This window comes from Puma concolor, chromosome A2 (genome assembly GCF_028749965.1).
Source record: "Puma concolor isolate L17-30 chromosome A2, mPumCon1.1.hap2, whole genome shotgun sequence".
In the NCBI taxonomy this organism is placed as follows: domain Eukaryota; kingdom Metazoa; phylum Chordata; class Mammalia; order Carnivora; family Felidae; genus Puma; species Puma concolor.
Genome location: NC_141668.1, coordinates 46,594,792 through 46,615,881, shown reverse-complemented (window position 1 = coordinate 46,615,881; position 21,090 = coordinate 46,594,792). Strand labels below are relative to the sequence as shown.

The following is a 21,090-nucleotide window of genomic DNA, read 5'->3' as shown; positions in this document are numbered from 1 at the left end:
AGAAACGATTTCTAGGGAAAGTGATATGAAGCATCTATCTGATCCCTCCCTTCTGAGGATCCACATCATTAGAATATGTATGAGACATTGTGGTAGTGCTGAAGCCAGGTGTCAGGAAAGAACAAAAGAAGCCAGCCAGAGGAGGTATCACAAGAAAGAGGAGATCTGGACTGGACACCAACTTAGAACTTCACTGAGATCAGAGAGTCTACACTTAGTGTGAGACCCCATTGCCCTGGCAGGTGGCAGGAGGTAGAGCAGGCAAAGGGCTAAGTCTTTAAGCCTGTCACTAAGCCTGGAGTCCCTGGGGACAGTCAGGGAACTGAGCCCCAAGACTAGACTTCCTAATAATTAGGCACATTGGGTTTACTGTCATTGCAGTTTGGATCTTATTTGATAATAAAAGCTGATGACCATATTTCATGGCCCAGGATTCCTAATGCCCTCCAACTGTGAACAAGGAGAAAGAGAAGGGAGTAACCAAAATTGCCAAATCTTCCCAGATTTCCCAGAGTTACTAATACTGGGAAGTAAGTCAGCAATTCTCAGGGTTTTTCACTCTAGTGAAATGGCCGGTGAGGGGGAGAACACGTAAGTGATATATTCCTATTGGCATTATTTAAAATCCAGCTACAACTCATCTCTTTCTTTGCAATCCAAAAAGCATATAGAAAATAAGTGGCATTATTACAAGGGTAACCTTGATTCTGCTCTAATTTATATCTTGATAAATAAACTGTTTCCACATGTTAATACTTGGCTTGTGATCACTTGTGTACAAAGAATCTCACAATGATGTGACTACCACAGCTAAGAACAATTGCATTAGAGAATATTTACCCTCTAACATTCCCACTGAAATCACTTATCTTCTTCAGAAGAAAGGATGGTGCCAGAATAACACACGGTTGTATTAAGGAGACAAATAAATGAATAACCAATGCCAATGGATTTCTAGCTTCAATTGCTGAAGGGTTGGCATATTTACACCTGCTGTGTTTTTCTTACTGCACCAAGTGTTACAAGGAACTAAAAATAGAGCCCGACCTTAACAAACATAATTGAATTTTTTTTCTGAAACCCAGACATTGATGCATAATACAACTAGCAGATCAAATGAAGTTCATGGTCATCAATACATTTTCTCTATTGAGGAGCATTGAATGCAAAGAGAAGAGATGATGGTAATAGAGTTGGCAAGCAAATGAGATGTTCTTTTCATGAGAGTGCCTCTTTAGCTGTTCCCTGAAGAGGACAATGAACCTGATCTGGGCTAGAAGGAGTAGCTACAAGAAGACTGCATGTGAGGAGTGACTCCACCAGAGACGCTCCAAAATGAGAACACACAGCCCAAGAAAGCCATTCGCCCTCCCCTCCCCCACCAGTCATGTGCAGAGAATTGCAGGTTCATGGAAGTTATTTCTCTCTACCTGAGTGGGTTTTATTTTATGTAAAACCTCACAATGCAGTCACCAAACCCTTAGTAGGAATAAGAAAAGCATTTGCTTTGCAATTCTTGTCCCGCCACTGCATCAGTCACACTACATAAAGAAATCCAAACCCCTATTCATCACTGCTTTTCAGAGCTCATCTATAATTCAGTCGACACTAAGAACCTTCACACAATGAAACGGCTTTTACTGAGCGATTACACACATCACCTGGATGCAAAAAAGAGTACATTTTTCATGGATGCCAAGAGTTGTCTAAGTGGTTTATGGGAGAAGAAAAGCAAGGTTTGTATGTCCTACTGGCCATGTGGAGAGCAGGAAAGCCTTATATAACGGAAAGAAAAGTGAAAGAAGTAAAATTAGGGTAACAGGGAGAAAGGAGGGGAGGACGGCAGGATGGCAAAAAAAAAAATTAAACCTTAATTTCTGAAAACAGCACTGCTGTATATTTCAAAAGTGAGTTTGAAAGACCCATTCGGGGGGAGGAAATCACTTTTATACACCATGTCCCGTACTCAGATTGATTTTTATGTGACACAGAGGAAAGGTAAGTGCTAGAGTCGTGACGAAGTGGAGCCCAAGAGAAGAAGAAAACACGAGAGGCCTCTGCAGAAGACTCGAGACCAAATGATGAACAAGAACAGAGTCAGCAGCCACCTGGGAAAACACACAAGGAAGATCTTTGCTTCCTTTCAGGAGGCAGCAGCTCTCACATCTCTTATCACTTAGAAACCCTCCCCCAGCCAGAGACTCTAAAGACACGGGGCTGAATTCATTCCCACCACATGCTTTTTCTCTGTGCACTTATCTCCATGCGTCATCCTCTTTTGAAGCAAAAGACTCATTAATCCAATTCAAATTGCCAACATCAGTAAATCCTTTGCCTCAGCATTTAAATGCCAATACCAATTAAATACCAACAGCAACTTAACTACTGATGGGATCTGTGCTACATTCAGGAAATCCAGCCAGAAGTCCAGCTAGCATTAATTCCAACACTCCTTCATCAATTCTAATTTACTCAGTGCAAAAAAATGAGGTAATTTTCTGGCCACGCCAACGATGCATCCAACTGGATTGAAATAACTCGGCAGCAAATAAGAAGGAACAGATTGATTGCAATCCACCAAACCTGAAGGATGTCTTCACCAAGGCTTCTGGGCTGTCGAGCTGAGGCAATTCATCAGCTAAGATTTCTTCTGGTGGTCGGGGGTCATGGACGATAGTTGGCCGTGGCTTTTCCTTGGCATTCCCCGTGAGCCCGTCAATGAGGGAGTTCCACAGACAGTTCTGCGACTTAGACCCTGAGGTGTGAGGGGGGAAAAGTGTGCAGTCAATTACAAACCAACAGCGTGCCCTGCCTTACCCAACTCAGGATTTTCAGAAGCAAAGCAGGGAAACTTCCCTATTTCTCATGATCTCCTACATTCAGAGGGTTCCAAGAGATATTGGTCAGGCAACTTAGGGAGTAACCAGGACTTTTTAAATTTATATGCAGAAAATAGGCTAATACCCTGAATATTTTGACCCACAGCTAAATATTAAGGATATATATCTTGTCTCATTTCAGTGGTGATCAACTCCAACTCCTAATAGAGCTGTAGGTATTTACTTATATATTTATTCAGCAATTGGAAGTATACAAAGGACTACCATTCTAGAGAAGAGTAGGATGTTAAGAAACAAGTCTCCCTTATGAACTCAGCTTGCCTAAAGCCCAAGTTTCAAGACTCCATTCTGTGGAGACATCCACCCCACATAGGACCCCACCTTTAGAAACCAGAACTCTAGGCAGGTTTGTCTTCTAGAAGATCAAGACCCAAGAAAAACTATACTGCGTGTTTACTGATACTCTACCCGACAAACACTTCAGTCATATGAGATGAATGTTAAAGGCAAACATGAAGTGGAAAGAAGTGTCACAAAATAGGGCAACCAAGGTCAGTATCAACAGGGATAAATTACATAGATATTACGTACAATTGATATGATGTGATGAAAATGGCACTTTAACTCTAGGTGTCTTCTTTCCCAAAACACATAGCCCCAGTGTATTAAGCATGTTTCTAGCTTCTATAAACTTGATGCTTTAACATCTGCCCTACATCCATACATTCTTTGTTCAGGACAACTCAGTAATGTATCTGAGTCACCTTGTCTTAGCTTCCTGCCTCCTCAGCTCCCACCTCCTCCCTCGCCTCAACTCTTCAGAAGGAGTCCTTCTTCCAGGGGCATGCTTTTCAAATACAAACCAAACAAATCAGAGCCCATACCCCCAACTCCCTCACTGAGCTTTTGCACTCTAGACCACTATTCACTTGCCCAACTCACCCCAGCCCAGGTACCAGAAAACTAGGGACAGCCCCTATGCCCCAGAGCCCACTGAAACTATTCAAACTAGCCAATCCTAGGCCTGCTTACCCTGCCTTGCCCATGACTCCCTACAGAAACCACAATAAAGACTCTTGCTCACATTTTCCTCCACCCTAGCTCTACCTTATAACTGGCCCCAATGCTTCTCAGCATGGCCTCCATGGTGCAACATGGACCCCCTCTTCGGAGACCTGCAGGTATTAAAAAACTATCTTTTCAATGGCAGTCATCATCAGATTTGCTGGCCCTACCATGCCTAAATAACAATAAAAACCTATCCAAGTACCCAGTCTAGTCATGGGGAAAACATCAGACAAATCCCAAGTGAAGGACATTCTGCAAACACCTGACCAATACTCCTCTAAACTATCAAGGTTATCAAAGAACAATGAAAGTCTGAGAAACCATCACGGTCAGGAGGAGACTAAGAAGACATGATGACTAAACACAATGTGGTGACCTGATGGGATCATGAAACTTAAAAGGACATTAGGTAAAAACTAAGGAAATCTGAATGATGTACTTTAGTCAATAATAATTCATCACTATTATTTCATTAATTGTGACAAATGTACAATATTAATGTGAGATTAATAATAGGGGAAAACTGGCATGGGGTATACAGGAACTCCTAGTACTATCTTTGCAAATTTTCTATAAATCTAAAGCTGTTCTAAAATAAAGTTATTATAAAAATACAAATAAATAAAATACTATAAATAAATAGCTATTATAAAAGAAGTCTATGAGCAAAAATAATTTTTTAAGCGGAGCCCGATGGTATTACCATTACTATTACCCAATTACCACTGGCTTATGCCAGTTATGCTCTTCCCAAAGGAAAGAAAGTTTTTATCTTTGCACAAAGATACTACTGGGTTTCCAAGTCATGCACCCATAGAGCTGTGTCCATCCAGAAGGGGTTGGCTTTTTCTACCCAATCCATGCAGATGGAGTATCTTTATCTAATTCACACAAAGACTCTTTATGGGGCCTAAGGGGATGCACGTGGAGAGGTAAAAAGCACTGCCAGCTAATGCACATTCATGTGATAGGTGGGCAGAGAGTATGTCTGTATGCACATGGGGATGTCTCCCCAAGACTCTAACCAGCTACCTGAAGCCCACAACAGAAGAAATCACCTGAAGGACAGCTTTGCCACTAAGACCAAAAGAACTTCACACAAAGGAGAGCATCTCAACAAAGATCCCTGAACCTTTACCAAGGACACAAATGGGTCAGCACAGAACTCTTCCAACAACCACAGCTATGACTGACCCCCTTAGAATGTCCCACATCCAAATTACTTTTGTATGAATCAAGAGAAAACTAAAGCACACTAGTGCCAAGAAACATATGCCTCCAACTCTCGAAATGCAGGACAGCTTTTCTGAAGTCCTAACCAAATATCTTAACAAGATCCAGCCCTATTAATGAAGGTCTGGTTCTATGTTAATAAAGGTCTGTTCTATGTTAACTAAGGTCTGGTTCTAAAAGGAAGAACAACAGCAACAGCCTGTTTTCTTAAATTTGATCTAAATGAAGGCTTTACAATAAACTCCTAGCCCATTTCCCTTCAATCTTTTATTTATTCATTCAGTATACACATGTTTCATTCCCTCACTATGTCAGGTTCCATTCTGGGCCCTAGAAATAGAAAGATGAACCCAGAAGCAATCACAATAAATGGGCAATGCACCATAACTAAGGGCAGATGAATACTCTAGGAGGCAGAGAAGGGCTCACCCACTCTGCTTCAGAGCCCTGGGGAAATCTACACAGAGAACATCACATCTGATATGGTTCTAAAGCAGGAACAGACCTTCAGCAGATGAGAAACAGAGAAAAGAACATTCAGGGCAAGCAATATGTGCAGAGGTTCAGAAGATAACAAGGTAGCTTGTGAACGCTGGAGCAAAGTGAGAGGCGATAAGGTCAAAGGCTGGTGGGACAAGTTGTAAAGTGCCTTGAATAAAATGTTAGTCATCTAGAATGTCTTTTTTTTTTTAATTGCCCATAATTTTATTAGCCAAAGAAAATCACAGATGACATTTAATAGAATGTCTTCTTTAGACCAAAACACAAACAAAAAAACAAAAACAAAAACAAACAAACAAAAAAACTAAGGCCATATCTATGTTTGAGAAAGGAGACCGGAACACTATGGAGTGGTGAACTTGTGAAGAATAGCATGGTCACGTGAAAAGGTCGGTGAATCCATATCATCTGTAGATGAAATAAAGTCTTACATGGACTTATGACTAATTCTTAAGTATATAGAGATGAGATTAATAAACTACAAACTAGGGGCGCCTGGGTGGCGCAGTCGGTTAAGCGTCCGACTTCAGCCAGGTCACAATCTCATGGTCCGTGAGTTCGAGCCCCGCATCAGGCTCTGGGCTGATGGCTCAGAGCCTGGAGCCTGTTTCCGATTCTGTGTCTCCCTCTCTCTCTGCCCCTCCCCCGTTCATGCTCTGTCTCTCTCTGTCCCAAAAATAAATAAACGTTGAAAAAATAAATAAATAAATAAATAAATAAATAAATAAATAAATAAATTACAAACTCATGTAAAGCACTAATGAATTTATAATAGGGTTTTCACCATTTTCTCAGTGAGTGAATCAGAAGGGTCAGGTGACCTAAGCTCTCTCTCCATTAGGGGAGACTGTTATTGATCTCCGCTTTAATTCCACTGTGGTCTGAGAACAGACATTGCATGATTTCTAGTCTTTTTAATTTTTGTTAAGATGTGTTTTATGGTCCAGAATGTAGTCCAATTTGGTGAATGCTCCGTGTGAGTTTGAGAAAAATGTGTATTCTGATATTGTTGGATGAAGCAATCTACAGATGTTGATTACATCCAGTTGATTGACGGTAAAGTCTTTTTTCCTTTTCAAATAAATTTTATTTCATTCATTAAAACAACATCTATATACATAAAGAGTATTATATGCATACAAGAGTTAGTATATGTTCAGGATACAGATCATTCCCAGGCCCCTTGCAATAACTTTATGGTACATTCCCTCTCACTACCCAATCCCAGAGATGAGGAAATCCTTCTAAAGATTTATGATGATACTTTGGAAAAAATATTTCCAGATATTTTTCCACATTAGCACCTAAACAACTATCCATTCATAAGGATCATTACTATTAAAATTGATTTGTGATAAAAACTTTAGAGAGTAAAAAAAAAAAAACTTATAGCAACTTTTTGATTAAAAAAACTTTGTTTATTTCTGAGGGGAGGTTTCAGATTTTTATTAGATCTTCACCGGGTCCATAATGCAATACAAAAAGATATGTACCAGGGCACCTGGGTGGCTCAGTCGGTTAAGCGGCCGACTTCAGCTCAGGTCATGATCTCGCGGTCTGTGAGTTCGAGCCCCACATCAGGCTCTGTGCTGACAGCTCAGAGCCTGGAGCCTGTTTCAGATACTGTGTCTCCCTCTCTCTCTGACCCTCCCCCTGTTCATGGTCTGTCTCTCTCTGTCTCAAAAATAAATAAATGTTTTAAAAAAAATTTTTTTTAACAAATAGATATATACCTCTGATTCTGAGACAGATTTTCCATTCCACTAGATTGATGCTGTAGTGAATTCAACTATGTTCTTGCTGATTTTCTGCCTGCTAAATCCATCCATTTATGAGAAGGGTGTTAAAGTCTCCACCTGTGATAGTGAATTCATTCTATTTCTTTTTGAAGTTCTATTAGTTTTTGCCTCACATAGTTTGACACTCTGTCGTGTTAGGCACATACACATTAAGGACTGCTAGGTCTTCTTGGAGAACTGACCCCTATTTCATTATGCAATTCCCTATTATCCTTGATAATTTTCCTTGTTAGAAGTCTGCTCTGTTTGATGTTACTGTAACTATTCCTACCTTCTATGGATTAGTACTAGTATGGTGTATTCTTCTCCATCAATTTACTTTCAATCTATATGAGTTTTTATACTTAAAATGGGTTTCTTGTAGGCAATTATAGTTGGGTCTTGTTTTCTGATCCACTCTGACAATCTCTCCTTTAATTGGTGCATTTAGACCCTTGATATTCAAATGATTATTGACACAACTGGATTAATATCTACCACATCCATCACTGTTTTCTATTTTTGCTTTTGTTTTTTGTTCCTATATCTGTCTTCCCTTGTTTTTCTGCCTTGTGTCATTTGAACCAGGTGTCTTACACGATTCTATTTTCTCTCTTTCTTAGCATATTGGTTTTAGTTCTTTTTTCAAATTTTTTAATAAAGTCACCCTAGAGTTCACAACATACATTTACAGCTAATTCAAGTCCACTTTCATATACTACCATACCACTTCAAGTCCAGGGTGAGTACCTTATAATAACAAAATAATCCTAATTCCTCCCTCCTGTCCCTTGTACAATTGCTGTCAGAGATCTTCAGAGGAGCTGTGCGTCATAGTCAGAACTATCCTCCTGAGGAACGGAAGAAGGGAATATTTATATGCAAGTTCTCATCCCGGGGATGAGAACCCCACAGGGTATTATAATTGTAACCCCATGGGGTATTAATTCTCTAGGCTTTCTGGGTCCACTATGCATGACTGTGGGACATCATCAGAGAATCCCGACATAAATCCAGAGAATCAATTAGGCCAGAGCTTAGAAAGTGGGCCAAGAGGATGTGAAGCTGGGGCTCAAGAGGTACTTAATACACAGAGTTCCCACACAGTTTTAGTATCCTAGAAAACACAGCCTGAATCCCCATCTGCTACTCATTCCTGCCTCAGCAGGATCACAACGGCCCTTTACCATGGCTCTTCCCAAGGCAATGTGACACGGGCCTTTTGGAGCTGAACTCTGAGAGCAGGAAAGAACACTTCCTCTGATTCTCCACAAATGTGGGCAGAGCACTCTCCAGGGATACCGGAAGGGTCTGCTCTGGCAAAATGAAAAATAAAAATTCCCCTGCTCTGATTTATTTTAAGCTGATTTTGAAAGCATGAAATGTTTCTGACTAAATACAGGCAAAAATATGGAAACAGATAGAGTCACACAGGTCTCTCTCAATAATATCAAAAACCCCATGAGGGAAATCAGAGATAAACTAAGCCTTCAGGATACCAAAAATAACGTGGCTCAGGTGCAGGAGATGAGCAACTCCACTCAGCCCACTCAGTGTCATCTGCTTCTGCCCACTCCCCTCCCCTCCTCTCCCCACCCCTGCTTTCCTGTCTCCTTTGACTTGTTTCTGACTCTCATTTGAAGCTTATTACATTCTCCTTTTCTGTTATTTCCCCTCTGTCCCTGTGATAAATCCTCTCCCTTCTCCTCACAAAGACAACTTCTCACATACCCCATGAACCCTCCAGATTGATTATAAATCTTTCAGACTCATAAACTTTGGTAGCAGCATCTGTACCACTGAGTTTATCAAGACAACAAGTCCTCAGATTCAGATGTAACAAACATTTGTTCGGTGGTTGCTACGTGCTGGATGTTATTAAGATGTTATTAACCGTCAAATCAACCCTTCAAACTAAATACTATTAAAATACTACCGAATGCTAGGGCATTAAGACTCCAAGAGATCAAATAACCTAGATCACAGAGTTAGAAAACAACAGAAAACGACAGTTGAGTCAACTGCTTTGACCCAAAATTCTCACTCCCCTAATCCAGGCCTCCAGGTGATATATCACACTGTTTATATTTTATTTATGAGTAAATAAACATACACATAATGTAGCTCAAGCAGAATGCTCCACACTTGTTACTATGAAACAAACATTCTTTTACATAAGAAATAAGATACACTGTATCTGCAACTGGGGAGAGCCTTGATCTTGTTAAGTCTCTTGCAGGAAGCAGTTTGCAGCTTCCTTTAAAGAAGGAAGTTCAGGGGCGCCTGGGTGGCGCAGTCGGTTAAGCGTCCGACTTCAGCCAGGTCACGATCTCGCGGTCCGTGTGTTCGAGCCCCGCGTCGGGCTCTGGGCTGATGGCTCAGAGCCTGGAGCCTGTTTCCGATCCTGTGTCTCCCTCTCTCTCTGCCCCTCCCCCGTTCATGCTCTGTCTCTCTCTGTCCCAAAAAATAAATATTGAAAAAAAAAATTAAAAAAAATAAATAAATAAAATAAAGAAGGAAGTTCAGGGGGTGCCTGGGTGGCTCAGTCAGTTCAGCGTCCGACTTCGGCACAGGTCATGATCTCGCGGTTCATGGGTTGGGCTCTGTGCTGACAGCTCGGAGCCTGGAGCCTGGAGCCTGCTTCGGATTCTGTGTCTCCCTCTCTCTCTGCCCCTCCCCTGCTCATGCTCTGTCTCTCTCTGTCTCTCAAAAATAAATAAATGTAAAAAAAATTTTTTAATTAAAAAAAAGAAGAAGAAAGTTCGGGCTGCATGGGGAGATGAATAATGCAAGGTAAGTGTAATGGGTTGAGAAAAGACTTCTTAAGAAAGAAAATGAGATGAGAAGGTTCTAAATCAGAAATAGCTACAGATTCATTCTGAAGTGTGTCTAATGGTGCCAGTCTGATAAACTGCTAGCAGGAGGAATCCAAGGTGATGTGGTGATCCTATTTAAATCTGACAAGTGACTTATCAACTGGGTTCCTGATAAAAAAAAAAAAAAAATTGCACAAAGATTACACTGGCAAAAGGCTGAGAAATTAGAGTCTTGCAAAAGCACAGAGGAAAAAGGAAATTTAAATCTCCAAAAAGGTAAAAAAAAAAAAAAAATTCTTAGAAATCATCATTGATTCTCAAAATATCTGTGACATGGGTTTGTAGGTATTTCCCCCTTCTGGGGAAGATAAGGGTCCTGAAGTTCCTATAGGGTAGGAAAAATGCGGCTGCAGCACAGAGGTCAGGAATGAACCTAATAAAACCCAGATGAAAAGTTTTGTGCTCACTAAAAACAATAATGGTAACAATAATAATGGAAAAATAAGTATCAATAATGCTTTGAATATCTTTAAATCAGTCACATAGGCACTATTCTTTTACTTTGAATATACTAACCCTTGATTTTGGAAACTTTTCAGAAATTTTGTCTCCTGGCAATTTCAAAAAGATTTTAAAATTGAGGCGCCTGGGTGGCTCGGTCAGTTGGGCATCCGACTTCAGCTCAGGTCATGATCTCACAGCTCGTGAGTTTGAGCCCCGCATCGGGCTCTATGCTGACAGCTCAGAGCCTGGAGCCTGCTTCAGATTCTGTGTCTCCCTCTCTCTGTGCCCCTAACCCACTCGCATCCTGTCTCTGTCTCTCTCAAAAATGAATAAACATTAAAAAAAAATTTTTTAAAGATTTTAAAATTGAGCTCTATTTCTAATATCATACACATGAAGGTAAAAGGGTCTCCTCTATCAAAATGTAAGAATACAACTTGATAGGGGCGCCTGGGTGGCGCAGTCGGTTAAGCGTCCGACTTCAGCCAGGTCACGATCTCGCGGTCCGTGAGTTCGAGCCCCGCGTCGGGCTCTGGGCTGATGGCTCAGAGCCTGGAGCCTGTTTCCGATTCTGTGTCTCCCTCTCTCTCTGCCCCTCGCCCGTTCATGCTCTGTCTCTCTCTGTCCCAAAAATAAATTAAAAAAAAACGTTGAAAAAAAAAAATTTTAAAGAATACAACTTGATTTGTAATAACATATTCTAAATTCTCAAAAATGTTACGGCTTATTTCTGAGTTATCCCTTTAGTTTAACTTGGCTTTTTTAATGATTGTATCACATTATTTTACTTAGTATAACTTCATAGTATCTATTAATTATCTGACAGGGCAAGACCGCCTCTTTTCTCTTTTCGGCTATTCTTACTTGCTTCAGTCTCTAGGAAAACTTCAGTTAAATCTGTTTGTCAGGGCGCCTGGGTGGTTCAGCAGCCGACTCTTGATTTTGGCTCAGGCTGTGATCCCAGGGTCGTGGGATCAAGCGCTACATCAGGCTCCATGCTGATCACGGAGACTGCTTAGGATTCTCTGTCCCTCTCCCCTGCTCTCTGTCTCTCTCAAATAAAAAAAAAAAAAAATGTTTTTAAATCACTGTCAGTTTCTAAAGAGAACTCTTCTTTTTGAATGTATATTGAGATGGTACTTGAGAAAACTATAACTAATTACTTAAGGAGAAGAATTATCATCTTAACAGTATATCATGCTCTCATCCAGGTAGATGACTGGTCCTTTCTGTATGGAACACTTGTTGTATTGACTTTCTCAAGCACTTTTTCCTCCCTAGTTATAACAGCACCTCTCACTTGACTTTGAGAACATCTCCTCTCATGTTACCCATTCCATGTGAATCTTACAGGCTCTCAGCTATGTTCTCTACTGCTCTGGCTTCAGCGATAAGTCAAGGTAGTGGGCATACGACCCGAACTTGGATAATCACAGATCTTCCCTGGTATTTTCCATACCGAAACTAAAAGGAAGAGCCTTTTCTTTCTTAGTAGGTTGCTAGTGCAAGCTGCCACATCCCAATACCTGAATAAGCCTAAGAAAATGAAGCTAGTACCCTAAGGAAATCACACAAAATGAATCCTGAGAGTGGCATGTCCCTGGTTGTAATCCCTCGTATCCCCAGACCTACAGCTCTTCCATAGGTCTGTGAACTATTATGGTATCCTTGCAGCAAATCCCATTAAAATGGCTTGTACTGAGTTTCTGTCACCTGCCAACAAAAATGTCCTCCCATGTATTCAAGACTTTTATTTCCTTTAGTAAAGTTTAGTTTTCTTTGGTCCTGGCAATTTGTAGTAGGTTTTTTTCTGGGCAGTGCGTATGTTGGTCCACTCTTGTTCACAGAGTACATTTTTAGATTATATTTTCTAAATCATTTTTACTGGGATATAAAATAGATATTTAGTGTATTTGCTTAACGGTCTGTCTCCCTACTAAACTCTTAACTCTTTTAAAGGATTTCCTTGTTTCTTTGTTTTAGTCTTTCTAAGCACATATGCCATCTACAATAATTTTCCTTTCTTGTTTCTAATTGTTATGCCTCCTATTTCTGTTTGGTCTTACTGCATCAGCTAAAACTTTCAGAAGAATTTTAAACCATGCTGGCAATAGCAAGCAATTTTATCATTTTGCTAGCTTCACTTAATTTTCTATTTATGAAATGTCTATAAAATTTTCTGTTGTAGCCTTAATATAAATTTCCCTCTTATAACTGAGTTTGTGATTATCCCAAAAAACACACAATTCAGTAATAATAGCTTTATCATATATTGAGAGATCATGTATTGTTCCCCCCCACCCTCTCTCTTTCTCTCTCTCTCCCTCTCCTTTCGACCTATTGACATGTTATATTAATAGCAAAATGGAAAAGAAAAAAAACTTACTTTCCAGATAGAATCAAATTTCCTCAGAGGAACTTTGTTGGAAAAATAGTTTCATAAAACAAGGGATTGGGGGGGGGGGGGGGGAGGTGAAAGCCCTAAAGGCATAGATTGAAAAAAGACAACAAAGAAAGAGTTACAGGGGTACCTGGGTGGCTCAGTCGATTAAGCATCTGACTTCAGCTCAGGTCATGATCTCATGGTTCGTGGGTTCAAGCACCGCATCAGGCTCTGTGTGATGGCTCAGAGCCTGGAGTCTGCTTCAGATCTGTGTCCCCCTCTCTCTCTGTCCCTCCCCCATTCACACTCTGCCTCTCTCTCTCTCTCTCAAAAATAAACATTAAAATATTTTAAAAAAAGAAAAAGTTATGCTATTCTGCACATAAAATGAAAATAATTTAGAGGTGGGCAAGAACAGAAAAGAGGGGAAAGAAGTGGGGGAGAGAGAGTCTTCAGGACAGCTGCAAGATGCAACCATAATTGACAGCAGTAACTGAAGAACTTTCCAAAAACATATAAACCTGATATCCATGTTTGTCACATGCCAGGTAGAACTGCAATGTAATCACCTCTCCAGAACAGTATGGTAGTTCTATTTTTTTTTTTTATGTTTATTTTTGAGAGGGAGAGAGAGAGAGAGAGAGAGAGAGCAGAGAAGGGGCAGAGAGAGAGGGGACAGAGAATCCAAAGCAGGCTCTGTGCTGGCAGCAGAGAGCCTGATGTGGGGCTTGAACTCACGAACTATGAAATCATGACCCGAGCCAAAGTCAGAGGCTTAACTGAAAAACCATCCAGGAGCCCCTGTGGTAGTTCTATTTTTAATTTTTGGAGGAACTTCCATGATGTTTTCAAAGAGGCTGCACCAATTTACATTTCCACAGTGTACAAGGGTTCTCTTTTCTCCATATCTTTGCTAACACTTGTTATTTCTTGTCTTTTTGATAGTGACAGGTGTGATGTGGTATCTCATTGTGGTTTTCATTTGCATTTCTCAGATAATTAGTGATGTTGACCATCTTTACATGTACCTGTTGACCATTTGCATGTCTTTTTTTTTTTTAAGTAGGCTCCACACCGAGTGCAGAGCCCAACTTGGGGCTTGAACTCACAACCCTGAGATCAAGACCTGAGCTAAGATCAAAAGTTGGATACTCAACCAACTGAGCCACCTGGGCACCCCTTACATGTCTTCTTTTTGATTAATTTTAAATTGTTAAATAGACGAATGGCTACTATATTGGATAGCCTAGCTCTAGGAAGTAATCAGAAAAGAAAATAAACATTCAAAACTATTAATATATAGATGAAGATTAGAATAGACAATGCATAGAATGGTAATGAATTTGAATATCTCTATAAAAAGGCAATTTTTAGGGGAGTCTGGGTGGCTCAGTCAGTTAAGCGACTGACTTCAGCTCAGGTCATGATCTCACAGTTCATGGGTTTGAGCCCCACATCGGGTTCTGTGCTGACAGCTCAGAGCCTGGAGCCTGCTTCGGATCCTGTGTCTCCCTCTCTGCCCCTGCCTTCCTCATGCTCTCTCTCTCTCCCAAAAATAAATAAATAAAATTTAAAAATAATAATAATAAAATGGCAATTTTTAAAGGAAAATACAACAAAAGAAAGAGATACCTGTAATTCAGCAATAGCATATGATGACATTGAAACAATTGTGAAATAATTACTTTGCTAAAAATACTTTGGATCTCAGGAGTTTTATAGGCAATTATATTAAAATATCAGGGAATAGGTTATTCTTCTGATGACAACTATATAGAAGAAGAAAGTAAAGGCTAATCTTTATGAATATAATTGCAAAAGCTTTAAATAGAATTCTAGCAAAGCAAATGTATAAATATACAACAATAACAATACAACATGACCAGGTAGAATTTATTTCAGTAATTCAAGGTGACTTCACTATTATGAAGTGTTTTAATGTATACTCCAGATGTCATATGCACATGCCTTTTAAGGCCTGCATGAGACTGTCTCAAAGCTCCATCCCACACTATTTTTTTAAGTTTGTTTGTTTGTTTGTTTGTTTATTTATTTATTTATTTATTTTGAGAGAGAGAGAGAGAGAGAGAAGCAGGGTAGCGGCAGAGAAAGAAAGAGGGAGAGAGAGAATCCCAAGCAGGCTCCTCAGTGTCAGCACAAAGCCCAACACAAGGCTCAATCCCACAAACAGTAAGAGCATGACCTGAGCTGAAACCAAGTCAGATGCTTAACTGACTGAGCCACCGAGGCATTCCCCACCTCCAAATTACTAAAATTACTTTGAATTACCAAAATTCAATCCTCTCTCTCTGTCCCTCTTGCATGCATGTTCTCTCTCTCTCTCAAAATAAGTAAATAAACTTAAGAAAAAAGAAAATGAAAACAATAATTTGAAAAGATACATGCATCCCATGTTTTTTAAATCAATAAATCCAAAATATTATCATTTTAACATGTAATCAATATAAAAACGTTAATGAGATTTTGTATTCTTGTTTTTGAAAATCCAGCAAATAATTTACACTTACAACACATCTCAGCACTGGTCACATGTCAAGTGCTCAGGAGTCACGTTTTATGGGACAGTACAGTTCTACAAAATTTATTTTGATTCATGTTTCAATTGGCTGAAGTATATATACCCTTGAATAATTCTTTCCAGGAATGACAAGGTTAATGAGTTACACATGAACAACAACTTCAGTAGAGATTTTTTACATTTACATTAAACTCAACATATTTCTTAATTCTCTTCTGTTATTTACATGCTATAGAAGAGAATTAGGAGCCAAGTCTGATAGGTTTTCTTTCTTTTGTAGGCAAACATTTTTCTTTATCTTTGTATTTCAAACATTTTGCTAGCATATATGTAATTGTGAGTTATTTTTACTGATTTTTAAATTTATTTTTCTGGAACACCATGAGCCCTTTCAATGTGGAAGGAAACTCAAGCCCTACTTTCTTCCATTCAGGCAAACTGCCTTCAACTTTATCTTTTATTATTGCTTCTGCGCCAATTATTTTGTTTGGCTTTAGTCTCAGAACATCTATGATTCATTTACATGCGTTGGTTCTTTCTCTGACCTCCTATTATCTTTTCTCATCATTTTCAGTTTGTCTTCCAATCATTGGTTATATTTTTCAGGGTCAATTCTATATTTCAACATGAATTTTCATTCCTATGTCCCATATTTACTTTCTTTTCATTGTTTCTCTATGCATCTTAGATCAAAATCAACCTGCTTCTTTTCTTATGGCTTCCTGGTCCTATCTTAGAAGCGCTGTATCTTCCTCCTTCTTATACAGAATGCAAAAGAGTATTTACATGTGTTCTTTTGGCTTCTACATTAAATCAGTTTTCAGAAGGCTACCACTTCCCTATGTTTTTATTATGGCATTTCACTTCCTTAGTTTTTCCTATGTTGTTTAGAGTTTTATTTTGGACGTAACCATAGGTAAGTCATTCTGGAATGCAAAAAGATTCATACAGAGATTATTGTTTTCCAAAAGGCAAGGTATGTAGGTCACTGTAGGTTTCACTCGTTGTCTACTTGGGCTGCCAGATAAATTCAGCAGAAAGAACCAAGAGTCAGATTGACATTTATATCCAAACAGTTACCATAATAAGCAATGCATAACCCAAGCCTAAAGAGTAAGCACAAAAACATGGTGCCCAACCTGCTTCAGATAAAGCCTTGCATCTGTCTTTACCCGATTGATGGGCACAGCTCCCACATAATTTTCAAAGTCTATTTAGAAATTCATATGGTACAGTAGATCACTATATAGTGAGACCATCAATCCCAAGAGGAAAGGTCTTGATTACTCTTTGTCATACATCAGAAGAATGAGTCTGTTCAGCAGAGTAATGATGTAGACAAGATTAAAGGGAGGCTGTTTTCAAGAACTTTGACAGCATTCATTTAGTATACTAATTAAAAGAGAAGTTTATCTGTTGAGAATGAAATCTACTTGACAAACACTTTGTTAATGGTCAGTGTAAGTTGGGAACTTGAGAGTAAAAAGATAGCATTCTTTTAAGTTTTTCATAATTTAGACTTTTCACTAATTCAGACACCACCACCCCCATAATTAAGTGAAAATTTTTCAATGCATAACTACCTTGAAATATGCTAATGTCTGCAAAGCATGCAAAAATCCAAGTTTTACCATCTGCTGGATGATTCATTTGTAAATCTGCCTAGTATTCCTTTGGGAAGTTCCAGCACGGATTTTTAACCTCATTATAAAAACTTGGTAGGAATGAATTCAGTATGTATGAAAGTGCTCTGAGCACTTGGAAGAATGTGCCACATTCATCCTAGACATGTTGAAATGGTATGTGTACTGTGATCAAAAATAAAAGTGTTTGAAATGAATTGCTTGGAGATTTGGTGTTTTAATCAAGAGTTCCAGAAAAACAGAGACTTTGAGGTAACGTATTAGTCACAGAGAAGAGCTCTTTCAAATTCTGGCCCAAACTAGCCGTTGCTGGTAATAGAATAAAAACGATGGACTGTTTGTTGGTAGTAAGCTCCTTTAGGAAAAGAACTGTGGCTTACTCATTTTTATACTCCTGCACCCAAAATGTCCTTTCAAAGTTATTCACATGTGTCGAAGATACCTGCTTCTGAGGCTGTAGAAATCACACTAAGGAACTTCAATAAACTTCTCAGTCTTTTCTTCCTTCCATGTGCTTCAATTGTATCATGCATGGGTTTTCTTCAGTTTCTTAACAAATGGCTTCACACCTTGACCTCCCTTCCTATCTTGCCCTATTGGACTAGGGAACCTGGCTTCATAAAGTTTACTGACCTGGAAACTAGGCAATTCTTTCATAGGTTCCCAGAAGTGCAGCTCTGAACATGATAATTTCTCCCATGATTTCATAACTACAGGGGAGTTGTTCATAGTTTAATCTGCAGGCTGATGAACACTGAAGGTGCACATATTACAGCCTACAAAACCGGATGTGTCCAGCCTGGGTTTCAACCCAAGGCTTAGCCAAGACCTAATGCACACCATGGCAGGAACCACTACACCTCCTTAGTCTACCTGCCTGTCAGTTGGGGGAAGGCAGAGGGATGGAACGTAGTGTGTGGCACACAATAGGCACTCCATAAATATTTGTTGAAAAGAAGGTATCATGGGAAGTTGTGACTGGTAAGTCAGGGGAGTCTCCTAAGATAAAATACATCTGAATTCTTTCAAGCAAGTTAATTGAGTATGAATCTCTAAGAATTGTCCAAGTGGTAAGTGACTTTATCACCTTGTTTGGAATTGTTACAGATCTGGAACATTTCTATTCACTCTGCTTTCAGCCCAACTGAACAAACATTTACTGAACATTTACTATGTACTGACGAGCAAGGCACAGTTTCTGTTTTCAAGGAACTCAAAAATCTAGTAGGGAGATAGTCGTGAAAGAGATATTTATAATACAGTATGATGCAAGTAATAATACAACTATGTAGAAATATACTGATACCAAACAAAGAGAGTGATACTTTTGTCCCAGGGATCAGGCTAGGCTTTACAGAAAAGGTGGCCTATGACCAGAGTTTTGAGAGATGAATGGGTTGGCTTGGTGATCAGAGGGATAGAACATTTCAGGCAGAACCACATGTACAAAGGCATGGAAGAGTAAAACAGCATGGGAGGGCAACTAATTTCATTTTTCTGAGGCTGAAATAATGAATTAGGTCATTAGAGGAGAGGTCATCTTGGGCCAGAATTTGAAGGGCCTTATGTCATATACCAAGGATTCTGACTTATAGGCTATGGAAAATCATCTTCTGGTGTGTGGTTTTTTTTTTTTTAACATTTTACTCTGAGAAAATTATAAATTCACATGCACTTGTAAGAGATAATACAAAGATCCCATGTACCCAGTTTCCCCCAATAGTAACATTTTGTAACACTATAGTACAACATCATAACCAGGATGTGGACACTGAGGCAGAACATGGCCATGGCAAAGGTCCTTCAGGTTATCCATCTATAGCCACACCACTTTCCTCCCAGCCCACTCCCTCCTAACTCCTGACAACCACTGATCTGTTCTCCATTTCTAGAATTTTTTCATTTAGATAATGTTGTGTACATGGAATCATACAGTATATGTATAACCTTTTGGGATTGGCTTTTTCATGCAGCATAATTCTCTGGAGATTCATGTGTGTTGTTGCATCAGTAGCTTGTTCTTTTTATTGCTGAGCAGTATTCCATGGTACGAACACCCTATAGTTTGTTTAACCACACACTGGATAAATAAATCTAGGTTGTTTCCAATCTGTGGCTATTATGAATTAAACTTCTATAACTATTTGCATCAGGTGTTTTTTTTTAATTGTAGTGAAATATACATAATATGAAATTTACCATCTTAACCATTTTTATGTGTAACTAAGTTCAGTGGCATTAAATACATTCAAGTTGTTGTGCAACCGCCATCCCCCTTCACCCCCAAAACTCTTCTCATCTTGCATAACTGAGCTGTGTCCCCATGAAACTAACTGTCCCCTCCTCTCAGCCCCTGGTAAGCATGATGCTACTTTCTGTCTCTGTAAATTTGGCTACTCTTAAGTACCTCAAGTAAGTAGAATCATACAGGACTTATCTTTCTGTGACTGGCTTATTGCACTTAGCATAATGGCTCAAGATGCATCCATGTTGTAGCTTGTGCCAGAATTTCCCTCCTTTTTAAGGCTGAATAACATTCTACTGTATGTACATTTTCTTCTGTAGATATTTGGTTCATCCATTCATCCACCTGGGCTGATTCCACCTCTGCGGTACTGTGAATAACACCCCAGTTCTTTACCCAGTCCTTTGGGGCACACACCCAGAAGCAGAATTGCTGGATCAAACAGTAATTCTATTTTTGAGTTTTTGAGGAACTACCAAACTGTTTTCCATAGCGGCTACACGACTTCACATTCCCACCGGGTTCCAATCTCTCCATATCCTTGCCAATATTTTTGGGTTTTCTTTTATTTTTTTTCTTTTACACTAGCCATCCTAACAGGTGTGAGGTGTCATATGTACAGGTTTTTGTGTCTTTGTGTCTCTGGAAAAAATGCCCAGAAGTGCAATTCTTGGGTCATGTGGTAGTTGCATTGTTTACTTTTTAAGAAAAAACAGCCAAACTTTTTAAAAGTGGCTTGCCACCAGCAATGTATGAATGATGCTGGTTCTCTGCATCCTTGCAGGATTTGATGTGGTCACTATTTTTTTATTCTGGTAGTTGTGTCTCACTGTGGTTTTAATTTGCATTTCCCTAATGGCCAATCAAGTTGCACATCTTTTCAAGTACTTACTTATCATCTATGTATCTGCTTTGGTAAAATGTCTCTTTCTGTCTTTTGGCCATACTCTGAATGGCTTGTTTTCTTTTTTACTTTTGAGTTTTGAGAATTCTTTATATAATACTAGAACTCTGTTAGATAGCATAATTATTTGCAAATATTTTCTCCCACTTTCTAGCCTGTCTCTTCAACATCTTAACAGGGTCTTTTGCAGAACAAAGGTTTCTAGTGTTAGTGAAGTCCAATTTATCAATGTTTTCCTTTTATGGATCATACTCTTAGTTCCAAGTCTTTCTTGCCAACCCTTATAATCCCGTGACTTTTTTCTGTTTCTTTTTTTTTTTTTTCTAAAAGTTTCATAGCATAAGGTTTTATCTTTAAGTCCATAACCCACTTTGAGTGAATTTTTGTATAAAGTTTGAGACTTAGGTTGAGGTTTGTATTTTTGCCTATGAATGTCCAAATATACTGGCACCATTTGTTGAAAAGGCTATCTTAGCTCTATTAAATTGTTTTTATGCCTTTGTCAAAAATCAGTTGGGCATATTTGTGTGAATCTATTTCTGGCTTCTCTATTCTGTTCCATTGACCTATGAATCTATCCTTTTACCAGTACCGCCTAGTCTTTATTACTGTAAGTATACTTTAAGCTTGAAATTG

At 39.1% G+C, this 21,090-nt stretch overlaps 1 protein-coding gene across 6 annotated transcripts in view; it reads right to left on the bottom strand.

The window, feature by feature from the left end:
• PDE1C (phosphodiesterase 1C) overlaps window positions 1-21,090 on the bottom strand; it is a 513,888-nt gene that overhangs the window by 386,748 nt on the left and 106,050 nt on the right. For all 6 annotated transcript variants that reach the window (XM_086693111.1, XM_025929475.2, XM_086693124.1 and 3 more), the window contains exon 3: window positions 2,584-2,755. In XM_086693111.1, coding sequence (XP_086549237.1) covers window positions 2,584-2,755 — 172 coding nt within the window. The remainder of the gene's footprint in view (window positions 1-2,583; window positions 2,756-21,090) is intronic.